This window comes from Platichthys flesus, chromosome 5 (assembly GCF_949316205.1).
Source record: "Platichthys flesus chromosome 5, fPlaFle2.1, whole genome shotgun sequence".
Taxonomy (NCBI): domain Eukaryota; kingdom Metazoa; phylum Chordata; class Actinopteri; order Pleuronectiformes; family Pleuronectidae; genus Platichthys; species Platichthys flesus.
The window spans coordinates 11,185,453-11,203,294 of NC_084949.1; the positions used below are offsets into that span (position 1 = coordinate 11,185,453).

The 17,842-nt window shown below is 41.0% G+C and overlaps 2 protein-coding genes across 4 annotated transcripts; one reads left to right on the forward strand and one right to left on the reverse strand.

The window, feature by feature from the left end:
• Positions 1-593: 593 nt before the first annotated feature.
• Positions 594-8,761, reverse strand: caly (calcyon neuron-specific vesicular protein). 3 transcript variants are annotated; one of them, XM_062386995.1, is made up of 6 exons: positions 7,917-8,030; positions 5,629-5,772; positions 5,073-5,192; positions 4,431-4,544; positions 2,270-2,543; positions 594-703 (listed from the first exon to the last, which is right to left on the reverse strand). In XM_062386995.1, exons 1-5 carry the CDS (start codon positions 7,995-7,997, stop codon positions 2,286-2,288), a joined length of 717 nt encoding a protein of 238 aa, XP_062242979.1. In that variant the 5' UTR covers positions 7,998-8,030; the 3' UTR covers positions 594-703; positions 2,270-2,285. The 3 variants fall into 3 exon arrangements, with proteins under 3 accessions (XP_062242979.1, XP_062242981.1, XP_062242980.1); XM_062386997.1 differs by lacking the exon at positions 7,917-8,030 and adding an exon at positions 8,522-8,761 and having other exon boundaries at positions 594-2,543; XM_062386996.1 differs by having other exon boundaries at positions 594-2,540; positions 7,917-8,031.
• A 6,650-nt stretch (positions 8,762-15,411) lies between these two features.
• Positions 15,412-17,288, forward strand: LOC133953416 (trace amine-associated receptor 8b-like). The gene is made up of 2 exons (XM_062387334.1): positions 15,412-16,739; positions 17,278-17,288. Exons 1-2 carry the CDS (start codon positions 15,725-15,727, stop codon positions 17,286-17,288), a joined length of 1,026 nt encoding a protein of 341 aa, XP_062243318.1. The 5' UTR covers positions 15,412-15,724.
• Positions 17,289-17,842: the final 554 nt, after the last annotated feature.

A 17,842-nucleotide genomic window follows, 5' to 3' on the forward strand; every position in this document is an offset into this window, starting at 1 on the left:
AGTACCTCAAGAACGAGTGAGGTGAAAAACAAGTCAGGAACTAATTGATCATGACTCCTGCTGTCAATTTATTTGGATTTTTTGTAAATGTTAATCAAAAATGTAAATATTAATAAAATAACCAATTAATAATAAGTAATGATGGACTAGATGTAACTTCTGAGAATAATGTATCCCTTTATCTGTAAGGGCAGAAACAAGTTAATTAGTGATGAATTAGTAATTACTGAGTCAATTCACCGACCTCATTGACATACTGCACAGAGATAGTACCTCCTGCTGTTTTCATAAAACTTAAATTATCAACCAATTTCTCCATTCATTTCTGAAATACTGGAAAGTACTCGTCGCCCTAAGTGAACATAAGCAGTAAATATTTTTACAACCTGCCTTTATACTGTTAAATTAATTCACGTATATGTCATATAATGAGCTTATGTCCTTAGCTTCATTCAGCTACTGATGCTATGCTGAGGTGAGTTGTCAGGTTCCTATGAATCATTCTCATGAATCATCAGCCATCATTGAATCATTAAGTCATTACCGAGGCAGTGAATCTAAATCAATAGGGCTGATAGTGAACAACAGAAGTCAACACTTCAGGCTTTTATTTGTGTTCAGTCGGTGACATCAGAGCAGATGGGTCTGATGTAAGCGTTTGGCACTTGGACCCAGGGGGACAGGCTGTGCTGCACATTCATCTCTTCTCACATGAAGAGTTTGGTTTGTTAAAACATGGTAAGACAAAGAGAAGAGGTCAAAAGGCGTGAATCAAGACTTGCCAGGTTATATCATGTTATATCTGATAAGTTAAAAAAAATGCATGTTTAAAAGTTGTTCAAAAGAAGAATTTCACATGATAGGCTGGAACAGAATACTTTACAACATTTGCAAACACAGGTTTTCAATTGAAAAGACACTAAAATCAAAACACATGAATAGAAATAAATAGAACATTGTAACACTGTTGGTCGTACATTATAAGCAATGACTATAGTAGATCCTGCATGATTAAAGACGCTTCTTCATACATTCATATAAGGACCATAGTAACCCTGTGATCATTTAATTTACACATACTTAATAAAACTAGTAACTAAACGTGGACGGAGCTTCATTTGCTAGTTTTACACATAAGTTCACACATTAATATTATTTAGATATTTTTGTGACAATACATTAATGTCTCAAGTTTTATCCATAATTACAGTAGGCAGCAAACACATTATGTAAAAGAAGCTTCAAATGGAGTCTTGTACAGTGGCTTTGGAAAGTATATGCAGGCCTCTTTAATTACTGCACACTTTATCATTTAGTAGATTTAATTAAAAATTGATTAGATTTACTAGTGGATACTTTCCAGAGTCACTGTGTGAGTCTGCTTTAACGCACACAGACCGCTTGTGGTTGTGTAACTCGAGTCGCTCGGTATGTAAGAGCAGTACTTTCACTTGACTTTCATTTCACAGGACTGTAATTTGCAGTCGTGGGCTGATAAGATGTAGGATCAAATCATTTCAGCAAATATTAAAATCAACGGTTATGGCTCCTTGTTTTAATGGCTGAGGTGTGAGCACATTCCCGGCTGATCTCATATACACTCCCCTCCAAGACTAAATGAACAGACAGTGAGATAACAAGATGGAGCGATGAGGACAAACTCCGAGCGATCTCATTAAAAACTTGTTATCTTCACTTCTCGCTCGGAGCTCTCGCCTCGCTTCTCTTCTCGCACTTCCAAGTTTCTCCAACAAGCACACAAATCATGCAGTGTATTCACACACACTCGCACACTGCATATGAATGTAATGTGCATTGACAGTGTGTATATGTGCACACACACACACACACACAATGCAGATGGAGGCGTTTACACATGACTCAGTAACACTGCAAAAGTCAGCCACATTCTCCAACACTTTAATAACATGCCTGCCTCTAACCACAGCAACTCACAACACACACATACACACAGACACACAGTTACACACACACACACACACACGCACATGCACACACGTCGGGTATTAGCTTTTAAATATCATCTACTAGCTATTAAACCGATATTAGCTATTAAATATCAACATAACATAACTGGAATGAAGCTAAGTAAATTTGTGCTTTACGTTGTTGATTCAAAATTCTGACAGATATTCAAACATTTTTAAGGTGTAGGAGCACTACACACACACATTCACACACACATACACACACACACAAACACACACACGGCACTGCCCATCCTCATACGTCCTCCTCTAACACCTACATCTCCATCAGACCCTTCACTCCTCTCCCTCCAGTCCTCTTTTCAGCGGCTCGCTGCCTCGCTTCGCCACCTCGGCCTCCTTTAGAGAGCTGATGACTGGTAACCACGGTGATGGCAGCTCGGGTCCAGGCCTCTTGAGTTGACTGAGGGCAGCGTACAGCGTACAGCGGCTGGTGCCACTGGTGACGCCGGGCTCGTCCTGCTGCTGCTGCTGCTGCTGCTGCTGCTGCTCTGGGAAGTACATCTCCAGAGCTGTCGGGGAGCAGTGCTTCTGCTGTTACGACAGAAAGACAAGAATAACTTCATTTGTTGTCGTCAAGGGGACACACTGCTCTGAGATGAACAACACATGTCCACCACCGAATCAACAAAGAGTGCAGAACAGCTCCTGGTTTCAATTTGTGAGCAGTAATGATGATCAAACATGGAGATTACATTAGAAAATCTGACATAGTTTATGAAGCTCTAAGATGCAACACTTACTGAGCTCTCAATCTGCATAGAATATATTGTATCCTTGTGTATATGTCAGGGTCAGAACTTCAAAAAAGTCCCAGGGTAATAATTCCTGAAGCAGGAGCTTTGGTCTGTGCCGTTTACCTTGTTCACATTTTATACAGCAGCGTGCGCTCTCGAGAGCAGACTGGTTTTCCTTGACAAGGCCGTAGTAGAAATTTAACGCAGCATGTAAAAACTCTGACAGACTTTGTTTATCTTTGGTCACTTTACAGAAAAAAGTTCCAGAAAATAATTTTCAGCCGTGCTCAGGAGGTGATACAGATGAGAGAGGAAAAAGAAATCAAAAGATCAGACAACTGAAGCGTACGTCAAGGTTTACTGATGTTTTTCAAGAGCTTTGAATTGTGTCTCCTCAGCAGATTGAGTTTGCTCAGTCGCCCTGGGCTCAGCTCATTTCCAACGTCAAGAGTTAATTGTTGACTTCAGTTTCCTCTGTCAAACGATCTCCAAGGGCAAGAACGACCTTTCACCCTCAAATTAAAAGTTGATCCAGAAGATAACACACACGTCTGAAATCCACGTGGACGCATCACAGTGCAAGGAAAACGTCAACTGACTTGTATTTCCAGGTTTTTGAAGGTTTCACTTTGAAGTTCCTCTAATGGATCACTGACTGAGGTGACAGTGAAGTGAAAGATGCTCTGAGAAAACACATTCTAAAAACATACGGCTCATCAGAACACAACCAGTGGGAAACAAATGAGAACAAATGTTAAGATGTACAAGTTCTTCTCGTGAAAATCTCCTCAGATGACCAACACAATGTCCAGTCTGTTGTTGTTGTGTTTTGGAAAGAGCCCACTAACTCTGAGAGTTTCCCCCCCTCCGAGGATCCACTCAGGTCAGGTGACCTTGCCTCAGCAGCGAGCGGCCGGACCTCTCAAAAGCACAGCAGTGACTGAACGCCACCCTGCGTCCTCCATCCTCACTTCTCTCTCTCTCTCTTTTTATGTCTCCAACAACACATTAACAGGAAAGGAAAAAATGCTGAAAGCCACTGTAACCGGCAAAAACTTCAAAAGCCTTTGCCGGAAGGCCCCCTCCGCTCCCTCCCCCTTCCCTTCCTCGCTTCCCCCCTTACTGCTAGGCCTTTAATCACAGTTTAGTCACGCTCGGTCCTAATTAAAGACCCCTCCGCTTCACAGGCAGGCGTCCCAATCTCTGCCTGACCAGAAAGCGGGCTACGTCGCTCCCTCTCTCTTCTCCCTCTTCCTTCCCTCCCTATGTGTCTCCCAGTCTCTCATGTTCCTCTGCGAGACCGACTCTTCAGCTGCGATGCATGGCAGCGTCGACTCCGTACGCCATGTCGACAAGGTGTCAGTTGGAGATAATGAGTGTTGGTCTTCCTGAATCCTCCTGTACGTGACTGATGTGAGGGCGTGTGGAGAACCAAGCACCAGAAGAGCTGCATTGTGGGCTGTTAAAGTACTTTTATAGTAGGTGCTGCAGTGGGTGCTGCACAGACGCGATCTGGTTGATGTAATAAGAAGAAGTTTGACCACATGAGAGCAAAGTAGCCAAAAGATATTTAGATTAACTGTCTTTGCATTAAAACCCGCATATATATATTTTATGTGTGTGTGTGTGTGTGTGTGTGTGTGTGTGTGTATGTGTGTGCGTATTTGTGTGCGTGTGTGTATACCTTCAGGATAAAACCCTCTGGGCAGGTAAGTTGGTCGTACCACATTGCCTTGTACATGAGCAGGAGGAGCAGGCTGGTCAAGAAGGCCAGAGTGATGAGGATCAGACCTGTGATCTGGACGACAACAACAGACAAATGAACACACACATACATAAAATATAGATACATAAACAACACTCCAGTAAAAAGCACCATCAATGCTGGAAGTATATAAGTATATATATATAAGTATATATATATATGTATATGTATATGTATATATATATATATATATATATATATATATACATATGTATATATATATATTTGTCATTGTCAATAAATGCCAAAAGACAAGATCCTGCACTTTCTGATTACCCTACCTTGTCTAAGTCCTGACTCCAGTTGTCCCTTACATTGATGTAATTCTCAAAAAAAGGCAATTCATATAATTTTTTTATTTAAAAACATCTGGACATTGTTCTATTCTGCAAATGTTAGTCAAGCAGAAGAAAACTTTATGTTTGCTGGGGACTATTTCAGGTACAGATGAATTTGGTGCCTCAGTGAGTATATAAGGATTAATTTTTCATGGCACTGACAATGCCAAAATTTAGGATTATCCTTAAATAAGAATTGTGTAGATATCCTGTTGTTCGTCACCTTAATTTTCTCTGAAACATCACTGTAGAAGTTAATGTTCAGTTTCTTGATGTTCGGCAGGTACAGCTTGTTTTTCTTCTCCTGCTGCAGCTGGTACTGTGTCGTCGTCTTCACAATGATCTGAACAGGAAACAATGGACTGTCAATGACTACTGGTAAAAAACAACTCTGAACTCCTGATCAGGATTAATTCATTCGACATTACAGTCGCAAAGCGTTCACCACAGATCGAGTGAGCTCCGACCCACTGAAACCACTGCTCTGCATGTTGAGAAGTTCATGTGCATCATTTGTAAAAGGATGGAGATTAAGTCAACACTTTAAAAACATAAAAAGAAAGTGTTTATTATTTGCTTTCTTTATCCAATTTGCATTCAAAGAGGAGCTCACACTGTGTGGGCTGATGCTACCGTTTTTACATTACATAAGGAAAAGGTGAGTATACCCACAGCAATTTTATTATGTTAGTCATTTCTGTAATGTAATGGATGGTATTTCAGAGGAAACATGGTGGGCAGGCACATTTAAGAACACACAACCAACAGGCTGTATTTACCTTGTCCGCGAACGGCTTCTGTAGCTGGTTGACCTCCAGGGGCGTGATGAGCGGAATGTTATCAAAGCCGTCGTCCGCAGACGGCTGCTTCTCCAGCTTCTCAGGCTTCTCAGACAGATTGCTGCCCAGCTTCACCATGGCTGCCTGGAAACAGAAAGCAGGGATGGAACAGACTGATTGGGTCAGACTGACTCAGACTCTGTTTAATGAAATGTGACAGCAGTGTGTGTAGAGCTGAAGATTCTGCCAGGACATGGAGGAAAGAGGAGAATCGAAAAGGCGAAAATATTTCTGAAAACAACATTTTGGTCTGAGCCATCATAGGAGAAATGTTACATGGAATGGCATGAAGTTGTGTGCAGGCATTTTTCATATGATCTCATATGGATTAAACAAATAATATATATCATTGTTAATAAGTGAGCTTTGTAAAGTAAGAGTTGTTTTTTGTTACAAGCTAGCAGACCCAGGCTATTTTCCCTAGTTTTCACGCCAAACTAAGCTAATGGCAATATTGATCATTGAGACCAAAAAATGTAATTTAGCAAACAAGCAAATTTTTAGGTATTTCTTTAATAAACTGTCTTGTATATAATTCAATGAGTTTGTGTTGAGCAGAATTCCAATTATGCAACTTAAAATAATAAAAACTTTAAGTTTGGAGCCATAGTGGAGCCTGTTGGCTCCTCTGACCAATCATGGTCAGAGGAGCGTTTTCAGTGGCAGTCTCCTGTCATTGTCATGCTCATCGGAAAGGCTGAGGAGGTCCTTTGTCCCCAGAGCCATTCGGCTTCATAACGCCACACAGAGGGAGAGTGGGGGGGAGAGATCTTCCCGGCATGAAATGACAATATTCGTGGCACCTATTGCACTTCTGTCCGTCCTGGGAGAGGGATCCCTCACATGTGGCTCTCTCTGAGGTTTCTACGTATTTTTACCTGTTAAAGGGTTTTTTCGTAGTTTTTCCTTACTCTTGTTGAGGGTTAAGGACAGAGGGTCTCACGCCCTGTCACGCCCTGTTATAGCCCATGAGAAGAATTGTAACTTGTGAATATGGGCTATACAGGTAAAATTTGATTGATTGATTGATTGATTGATTGATTGATATTCCTATATATTTATATATATATATATATTTCTGCTGTTTTTATAATATAGATACAGTTTATATTTTGTTGTACTATCCACTCCAGCACAAAATCACTTTAAATACTAGACACTGACACAATCACATCATTGCGTTCCATACCTGTATCTGTATATATGCTCTCCGTATGTGATATATGTGATTTATGTGATTTATGTATATATGTCAGTGATGTGTTAAGTGTACAAGCTACTGGATGATCTGAATTTCCCTCGGGATTAATAAAGTATCCATCTATCTATCTATCTATATATGTTTATGTATAATATGAATAGAATCCATCTTGCAACTAAGCCCCAAACTCTTTCACCAATGTCTTTTAATGTTTTGACGCACTCCCCCATCTCTGCTCCGAACGCCTATTTACTTTATTCTATTTTGTCTCCTCCATCGAATGATCATCTAAAAGTGGAGGGAAGAGGTGAGGAGCCACTTATCTCATTCACACAGTGGAACACAACACCTTCCCCCAGCCAAGGACCCCACGGGCCCACTGACGCCAATGACTCACAATGATGACACACACACCAGCAGAGCTACAGTCTTTATGCAGAGGGAGAAATCCCAGGTGAACAGGAGATGTGCTTTTGATAAAGGAGATAGGATCATTATCACAGGCCACCGGACAGATGCAGTACATAACTACTGTATATGTGTGAGTGTGATAGGCTCTGTTTAAGTTGAATGGGCTTTTTGATGATGTTATCATTCAAGAATAATCCCCTCTATGTTGGAAAACACTCTTAATCTATTATACAAGATTATTTTGCTAAAACCCGTATCTTTATTAATTTTTCACAAGTTAGAGAGCAGCTTGTGTCAGTTGAATCCAAAGTACATTACTCAAGACAACACTGTCCTTGGCCAGTGGGCGTTTGAAGTGGTCATCTGCGCAGACCCCCCCCCCCCCCCACACACACACACACATTTGTGGTGTGGGTACGATGAATCATCCTGAATCTGGGATGAACAGGCGAGCGCTGCTGCTGTCACTCAGACAGGAAACAGGTCCGGCAGCGGAAAGAGCTGCACGATGATGACATCTTTCAAAATGCTCAGCCACTGACTTTGCATCACATTGCATCCACTGTCAAATACTGATGATATCAGAATGACGCATGATTTGACGAGGTTAACCCACCTTGATACCTTCACATGTATTCCTACCCAGGCACAGCTTTCTGAAGAGGAACATATGAACGGCTGTAGGAGCTGTTTGCATTCTGCACTTCCCAAGTTCCTCATGCTTCACTGCCCATGCATATTTGAACTTGCTGCATTGAGGACTGCTGCAACAACACACACAGGCTGTGTGAGCAGAGAGCCACACAGAAACACACACAGAAACACAAACACACACACACTAACACACACACACAGCAGCAACAGCAGTCTTTCATGAAAAAGGGTAAAACCACATCATTGTGCGTCTGAAATAAAGTAAGAACCCATTTTAGAACATGCAGTCCACACAGGGGGGGGGGGGGGGGGGGGGTTTGAGACTTGTGGAATCAATCACATCAACTTACAGCTCGACATCCAAAATGTGAAATCGGTGAATAACCTCTCAGTTAATGTGAGATGCGTGTATTCTCTAAAGTAGATGACAAAATAACGAGTGGCTGCATGAGATCCCTTCATGACATCCTGCACAGAAACACCTCACTCGGTCAAACGCTGCGCAGCTGTCCGCGCTCTTCACGTCTGCAGCACAATCCACGAAGAAAACATTCGAGACGAACTTACTGTGGCTTTGCTCTCCGCTTCCTCTCTGCTTCTTCTCTGCTTCCTCTCTCCTTCCTCTCGCCTGTGGATGGTAGGGTCGCCGCGCACGGATGCTGCTGCCGCGGGGACGCGCTGTGAACGTCGGTTGCCGTGGTGATGCGAGATCCGCGGCAGGCCCGCGCATGTGATCGCGCCCGGAGCGGCTCCGTCCTGCGGCGGAGGAGCGGCGGCGCAGCGCGGACGGATGCGCGTCTCGTCCACGGCTCCAGCGACGGGACCGCGTGGCCCCGCAGGAAATTTGCGTTTCGTCAGCGGGACACGATCACGCGGGTGTTTATCGCCGCGGAGAGTTTGTCGTCAGCAGTGAGGCTCGACGGCGCGGTGTGTGTCTTTAAATGGAAACACACACACACACACACCAGTCCAATACTTAGAATAAGTTATCAAACAATTTATTTATCAGCTGCAAAGTATTCAAGTGTTGTGAATTTATACTGGAATATAGAAACCCATGGGGCATAGATTAAAAGTAATGCAAGACAAAAGGTTAGGCCATATTTAAACTGTATAGAGGAGAAATGGTGGTTGGATTTATTTAATACTATAAATTTGAAACTGTCAACACAAATCTTGTGTTTTGAATTATTTATGGATATAAGAGCCCACCTTTCCTGATAGTTTGTTTAGTGACGTCCAAACTGAGTTCAACCTTTTATTCAACGCAAATATCTGGACGGTTCAAATTTGTTAATGTTCGATTTTTTTTAATCCACAGCATCACGTTTATTTTTGAGTCTGCTCACCTGCAAAGTGCTGGAAAGCAACTTAACTCAGCTTTGAAGTACTTTTACTTTAGTTTACTTTACTTGTCTATTTACTCTCTACTCCAATAATTTTCTGATTTATTTCAGTGTACCTTCTACTTTATTATTACTAAGTTCCCTTAACCACGGATACATTTAAAAATGCTATTGTTTAGCTGTGTGCAGAAAGGAAGGCTTTTCTTCCAACTACATTGAATGACATGTTTGTTAAATGTAGGATTAAAAGTGAAGTGTTGCCCTCATATTTATTAATGTCTAACATTGTTTATAATATGAAATCAATCTCATTAATTATTACAATTTACATAAACTATATGATCTACGTATACATTAAACGGCTACTGAGAGAGTATAGTGAATATTTAAAAATAACATTTACATTCAGCCAAAATATTAAAGTGTAGACTACATAATAACAATTCATTAATATAATTCTGCACAGGGGCCATTTAGCATAGTGAGAGTGACTAAATTTAACTTTTTAACATTTTCCTGCTTATACCTCAGTTTTTTTCCTAAAGTAGAGTTATGAATTGTATTTTTACTCTGAGTTATTGTTTATTTTGCTCAAGTCAAAGACGCCCGATGCTTTGGTTGACTAAAGTTTTCACACCAAAACTCATGTGATGTTTTGAGAAAGTGATACCTTCTGGCACAAACAAAATTATCTAGACGTCTTGGAGTATTATTTTACACACATTTACCTGCAAGTCAAAATCCCAGAGAGGTTAAAATAAAGTTCTGAGGTTTCAAAACAAGAGTTTGTAATTATGGACAGAGGTCAAAGGTCAGCAATAACAGCTATCACAGGACCTCGATGACCTGAGGATTTTTCAAAGATGCGTTAAAGCATCGGCGTGTTTCTGGGTTATTCACCCCTGAACGAGGAATGGATGAGCTGTGAGAAAGGGTGAGGTGGAGCAGCTCATCGAGGGGGTTTTAAATGCACGATGAAGTAAGAGACATTTCTGAGCACGTATTCATGTGTATGCGAGTGTGAGACAAGCCTGTGTTCCAGAGAGAAAGGATGTGTCGGAGAATGAGTGGGAAGACGGAGCCAGGCTCGTCTGCAGATTCAGATCAACCTTTTCATGGAAAGAGGAGTCACGCTGTTTCCCTCTTTGGCCGTGACTGACTGTATGAATTCATTATGCCTTAAGGGGAGCACTCGTCCAAAAATCAGCACAGAAACCCCCGCGCCCCCCTGCCAACCCATCAATTGGGCCTACATTTATTATTTTGACCTTTCCTTTGGGGGGTGGGGGGTAGGGGGGACATCAAAGTAGATCCTCGCCCCGTTCCTCTGTGAGGAGACGGACGTGTCATCCTCACAGTGTGAGCGGCAGACTGCTGGCCTGCACTCGTTTTGTTGTCAGTGAAGACTAGAGACTAGAGAGTCTGGGTCAACATAATTAAAATGAGAATCAATTAGGCCGTAGTGTGTGGAACAAAAAAAACACTGGATGAAACCAGGCATGTTTCTATTTGTGGGCATGCAAGTGTTTACTTGTGTGTGACCCTGTGTTTATTAAACTTTTCCTGATCATACTCCCTGATGATATTCCACATTTTCATTTAGATAAGCATCAGTCAACTTTCTGTCAAAAACGTAAGCCTTCCACACTGTGATATTTTTTCCTGTTCTTTATTATAAAAAAAAAGAATGAATCACATTTGTTCTAGAGAGTCAAAGAGAACTTTCATTACTGGTAATTCAATTTTCTGAGGAAGGACGGATGAAGAAGTTTCTGTTGGTCCAGTTCCCCACAGGCTCCACATGTATTTAGCTTTAAAGTGTGGCAAAGCGATTTTTTGACATTTGAAGGTGAGTTCATTATAAAATAAAATAGAGAAAAGGTTATAGCTTTAAAACACAAAAATCAGATCATATTATATAAATGTATTCCTACGATATAATTTAAAATTGTATAGTGTGACAAAGCTTATAGTTTTGCTCAATTTAAAGAGTGAATTTTATGAAGTGAATTAAATTGCTTGTTTTGACCTCGAGCAAACTGTGGATTAAGAGAGTTTGTGTAGTTTTATTTGAGGCAGAGCAGTGACAATGTGGTGAAATGAAAAAGAAGATCAGACGTTGGGGTTCACCATAAAATAATAAAGACACAGTGCTTCCTTGTGTCTCCAGTGTTTGAGCAACACATAGTGAAAGACTTGTTTTCATACACAGGATACAAATATGAAAAGACCTCCCCTTGAACACAAATTTATTTATTTAAAAAATATTTTACATCAGGTTGGTGTTAGTTATTTTGGTTATGCTGAAGTTTTGCTCATGTTTATTTTTGCTTAACAGTTACCCTGGGGCCTCCTCCTCCATATAGGACCTATTAGATGATATTCATTTTCATACAAATATTCTTCCTGGAGATGAGATGTATTGATTGGTTGACTGCAGCTTCTATGTTATCAAAATGCCCAGTGCTCATGACCTGGGAGGAAACTGGGTGAAGTAAGAGGAACATCTATGACACTGCTCAGCAGAAAAAAGGTTGAGAAAACCAAACAGTACAGATACAATCTAGACCCTCATTATTAGACCACATCTGTACATGTCAGTGAATTAGACTTTAAGTGAAGTAAGGTACACATATCAACATTTTAGGAGTCTCTAAGCTGTAATTCTGGAAACATAAGACACTGGAGCATGATCTGCCCATTGCATCAAGAGTAAGATATAGAGTCCCTTCCCCTGTGGCCCCTTCCCTGTTTACATTTCTCCTCTGCCATCCACCCTTCAATCTTCTTCTCTCAGCCACAGCACTCATCATCTATGCCTTCCCTGCTGGACGGAAATCTTCTAAACAGCATCGTCCTCTTCCCACAGAACATTTCTCCTCTCTTTAAATATCCCATCTGTCTCTCTTCCTCCGTGTCCCTCTCAGCATTCACTCCTCCTCATCTTCCTCACTCCGGTACAAGGACACCACGGCTCATTGCTTTCCCAATTTAAGGCTTAGATAAGTGAAACTGTAGCAGTGGCCGAACACAGTATATGAATGAGCTGAATGCCTGAAATGGAGTCATGGAGACACATATGCTTGACGGGCCTTCACATGCTTTTACGTGAAGTGATACTTTATACTGGTAATGTTTCTAAACTGTCCTCTAAATATTATCAGTTATTTTAACCTCACACTTTGAATTTTACAGTATTACAGTTTTTCTTTTAGCTTCACGACGCTGATGGCTCTAACCGGTTTTCTTTCTGCTTCCTGTTCGCCGCACAGGTTGCAACAAACATCATAATGTGATTATTAACTGTGGATTATATAAGATGGGACCACTTAGTAAAATATACAAAATAGATTACGGAAAAATGCACAAATTAATCTTGGGCAGAAATGTAACTATATATTAATCAAAGTGGTTGACATGCTGGAGCAGATGTGTCTTAAAAAGTTGGTTTCTTTTAAATAGAGGAGCACATTTCAAGAAGTTGTCAAAGCTAATTAGATCAGTTTCAACTGCTTTACCAACAGGGCCATCTAGTGTCTGAATATTAAAATGACAGCCTTCAGTTCATCCATGTGAGAAGGGCCCTGGCGTTTTCTTCTTCAGCAGATGGCAACACAACATCAGTAATAACAGTGATCCAGCATGTTACCATAGTGTATAATGGGACAATGTGAAAATAATAGTAAGTTATCTTTGCAACACTTAAAATAAGGATATTAATATGATTGGCCAATTTATTATTAAGATTTTTTATTAAGACCCATTTATTCATCCCAAACACATGCACAGACACGCAAAGGCACACTCATGCAGGTAGGGAAATTTAATCTCTGCTTTTGACCCATCTGGTGCAGGACACACAGAGCAGTGAGCGACCATGTACGGCGCTCGGGGAGCAGATGTTGGGGGAGTAAGGTGCCTTGCTCAGGGGCACTAGACAGGGTAGGGAGAGTCTTGGATTTTTGGACAGATCAATCCAGGTTCGTCTTTTGTTGAGATTATAATTATAAGATTGACAAACTAATTCATTTCAAACTAAAATGTCTCTCTTCTGTATCTTCACCAAGGCCCACCAGTCCCTCTATGAGACATTTAAATCTGTAACGTGTGCATTTTTGTTGGGTCCGCACCAAATTGTATCAAATGTGTTAAACTAGTTTAAGTTAAAGTAATTGGCCAAACTTGTAGCCACATTAATATCAGGGTAGACGTTGGTACCTCAGAGGATAAATTAGTTTCAACAAAGAAAAACAAACATTGAGGCTGATGGCTGTGTTCTTTACCACAGGGGCATGTTCACACATCAAACCACAGGTGAATTCCAATCAAAGCTGTGAAAAAACACAAGTTAACATCAACACATGATGCAACTATCTCCTTTGCAGATGTGAGCCAAGAGCACAGCCAGCTCCGAAAACAACAATTTACTTTTTGATCTATTACTTATGTTTCTTTAATCCATTTCTTTTGCCATCGATTTCAAATGAAGTTGTATTTTTGTCCTTTGTATTATATTTTGTATTATATCAACAGCTGTATATGATTTTAATGCAACTGATAATTCTGCTTGTTGCCTTTGATGTTTTGTTTTCTTGTTTCTATTTGTCCTTTTAATGAGGCACTTTGTAACAACCGTTTTGGAAAGGTGCTTTACAAATAAAGTTATCATTTGGGCCCGAGCACTGACAGGCCCTGACAGACAGTGAGGCCCTATTGAAATTGTAAGGATTATTATTATTATTTTTCAGGCAAATGAATTGGCTTTTTTTTGCAAGGATCAAATTCTTGCAAAAATTTGCAGATATTAGAAAGTGCTGAAAAGACACAAACACAAAGTTGATGCCAAAATACTCATTTACTGGCTGATGCGACCCACATAAGCAGAAACATATACAGGTCGCCTGTTCATTAGGTGAATTCTCTACATAAAGAGACTCAATAAAAGCCGCCAGAGCTGAAGCTCACATCTGAACCAATCTGTGTCGAGATAGATAAACATCCTGGTTACTAATTAGATGGTAACTGGATTGAATTCATACCACACTTCTCTGGTGGTGTAGTCCACTCAAAGCACTATGCAGTACAAGCCATATTCTACAATTCACATGAATTCATACAGTGTTACTTTATGCTGAGCTTTTTCTATCACAGACACCATTCACACACCACTCACTTAGCTGACAGGGATAATTTGTGGATCACTATAGTATCACTAAGAAAACTTGTACACTGGAGCAGCGGGTAATAGACACACCAACAAATACACACACATCAGTGCCTTGCTGAATGCTCATATTTCCTCGGATCTTTGTACCTGGCCTGTGAGGGTCGTCTTGAAGCCTGAGACCTTTCCTACAGCGCCCAAGCTGCCATTCAATAGGCATCTGTAACACAGACTATATATGCAGCTGCCTTATTTGAGACACAAGGGTGAAAAAGTCAAGGTCTGCAGTCAAACATGATTCCTGAGGCTTCTCTATGGTTTGGACTGGACTGGTGTGGAAGGAGTCAGTGACGGTTGTGGACAAAGAGGTGTGAAGCATCTGTAAAACCACCAGAGCTATGAATACACCTCCTGACTGTTTTGTTGGGTCACCTGGGCCTTTCTTGGTGAAACATCTCATGTAGTGGAACCAATCAAAAGTGGACAACTTTTCCAGACTGGCCCTGAATGCTGACCGCTTAAATCAGTGCATTTGTTCATTTCTTTGCGTGTCTCTGTCTGTTAATTATCAGGATTACGCAAAACCTACTTAAAGGATTACCCTGGAAATTAAACCAATAAAATGTTGTTGTGGATCTAAATCACTGTGATATCGTTTCATTGAGGGATAGGGCCTTTTTCAACATTTTGTAGTATTTGTCAAGAATTTGTACAGAAAATATTCATTGATTCGTACTATAATCTGTGTATTTAATCAATCAAATAAGATCAGACGCAAATCCACAGATTTATCTAGTTGGTAAGAGCCTCAACAATTCATCAAGATTGTCTACAAAGAACAGTGGATCTGATTTTAAAATCCTACTTTTGAAAAACTGTTTAAAATGAAAACATATATCTTAAAACAAAGAAAGGTTTTCCATCAGTTAAAAGAAAAACACTCCAGGTTGCATCAAGAGACAGGGTGGCCAGAGGAGAGCAGGAAAAGGAAGGAGGGAGGGTGGAACAAAACAAGAGGTGATGAAGAAGAGGGGGATGATGAGGAACGTAAGAAACAAATAAGCTGACAGTGGAGGGAGGAGAAATAAGGAGGATGTTTGAGTGAAAGTTGACAGACTCGAGTGAGGAGAGGCCGAAAAGAAGAGTGATGAAGAGGAGGAGCACAGGGTGTTGTCACAGATAAAGGAGCTGCACAATGGTGCGATGAGAGAAGCTGCTTGAGCCCAGCAGCATCAGGTCACCAGCTCTCCTCAGCTCTGGATGATGGATGGTCTGGAGGCTGCAGAGCTCTGCTACCCTCAGCTCCTCAACTCCTCCTGCAGGCGATCTACTCGTCCTCGCACGGAGGCCCTCCTCCTCTACGCGCTGCTCTCCTCCATCACCGTGCTCACGATAGCCCTCAACCTGCTGGTCATCATCTCCATCTCTCACTTCCGCCAGCTCCACACCCCCACCAACCTGCTCCTGCTCTCCCTGGCCGTCTCAGACCTCCTCGTGGGGCTGCTGGTGATGCCGGTGGAGATGGTGAGAGTCATAGAAAGCTGCTGGCGGCTGGGCGAGGTCATGTGCGCCCTGATCGACATCATCAGCTTCACTCTCACCTCGGCCTCGGTGGGGAACATGGTGCTCATCTCCATCGACCGCTACGTGGCCATTTGTCACCCTCTGCACTACAACAACAAGATCACCCGCAGCAGGATCGAGGTGTGTGTGTGTCTGTGCTGGGCCTGCTCGCTCCTCTACAGCGGGCTGATCCTGAAGGACCACCTCAGGCAGCCAGACAGACACAGCTCCTGCTACGGGGAGTGTGTGGTGGTGATCAACTTTGTCTCCGGTGCGGTCGACCTGGTGATCACTTTCATCGGCCCGAGCTCGGCCATCGTCCTACTGTACATGAGAGTGTTTGTTGTGGCGGTGTCTCAGGCGCGTGCCCTGCGGTCTCATATTACAGCTGTTGCAGGCGGTTCAGTGACGGTCACGGCCAAGAGGTCAGAGAGGAAAGCAGCCAGGACTCTGGGTGTGGTCATACTGGTGTTTTTGATTACCTTCTGTCCGTACTATTACCCGTCTCTTGCGGGAGAGGACACCACAAACAGTGCGTTAGCTTGGCCCATCGTGTCCTGGCTACTGTATTTTAATTCCTGTTTGAATCCACTCATTTATGCCTTTTTCTATCCCTGGTTTAGAAAATCAATCAAAATTATTGTCACCCTAAAGATATTGAAACAGCATTCCTCTCAGGAAAGTGTACTATTAAGTCAGAGCATAAACACAGGTTGTGATTTAGGTTGTTTGCTTCCACTGACATTTTGCATGAATATAAATTGAAAAAAGATGGTACTTTCCTAAGAGCATCTCAGTGTCAGAAATAGATTGTAACTGTCGTCCAGAAAATGAGTCAGCAATCAGAAGTGTACGTCATTCAAGAAATAACATTTGGTGATTCATTAGAACAAAACTTGAGATTTGAATGAGAAAAGAGTCACTGATTGAATTATTCAGAAATAGAACGTGTTTATTACAGCAAAAAATCTGTCGATCATTATCACGATAAATTTTACGTTATTTATTTAAAGACTAAAGACAGATTTTTGCTCCTGAGTGAAGGTGGTGATTTTAAATTCTTCTTTACGACCAGAGTATAACAAACACTTGATTAACAGCAAAACAAACAGAGGTATAATTAGGTGTTGTACCCCCTGACTGCGCTAACATAATAATGAGCTTTATAACGTTATATATGTTGGATTTTTGTTATATTGCTTTTGAGGAAATTTGTGTTACAATAATTGTGCATATTGTTTATTGCCCAGCCCAGGTGTGATTATATATGTTTTTGAGTATATGTAATACAGCCACTATTGACTTTAAAGATAATGTATAATATATATAATGTGTGAACATGCTCTTAATACGTATTATCTGCAGTGGTTTGAATGTGTCATGTTGTTGCATTTAATTGTATAACAAATATTGAGTTTAGCAACATGAAAACAGCAAATAGTAATTTTTTCTTAAAAGTTGAGTTCTGTAAAATAAAATCTCATCAAATAAAACATGGAGAAAATGTTCTCCTACCCTTTAAGGAAAATGTATTTAATAATCATGTCAGCAATTCTACACAGGATTGTCAAATGAATCACCATAATTCAGTAGAAATGCAAAACTGATATCAAAACAAGTTTTAGATTTATTTTTTTAGCTGCATTTCTAAATCTAGTTTAACAGCAGATTATCTGTTGCATCTCTTCTGGTTTCGTAAAAATATCTCTTTATAATACGACCAGATTTTTTGTCTGATCAAGAGTCTAGTAAGAAGGTGTGACAAGTGCACACCTTACAGTTATAGTTGCAATTACAGTTGTGTGTTAATATATA

Coding starts and splice junctions, on each gene's coding strand:
- caly (XM_062386995.1), bottom strand. CDS start 7,997: ATGCAAACAGCTCCTACAGCCGTTCATATGTTCCTCTTCAGAAAGCTG. Junction 5,773..7,916: donor ATACATGTGAAGGTATCAAG/GTGGGTTAACCT, acceptor TTCTGTTTCCAG/GCAGCCATGGTGAAGCTGGG. Junction 2,544..4,430: donor CAGAGGGTTTTATCCTGAAG/GTATACACACAC, acceptor CTGTCGTAACAG/CAGAAGCACTGCTCCCCGAC.
- LOC133953416 (XM_062387334.1), top strand. CDS start 15,725: ATGATGGATGGTCTGGAGGCTGCAGAGCTCTGCTACCCTCAGCTCCTC.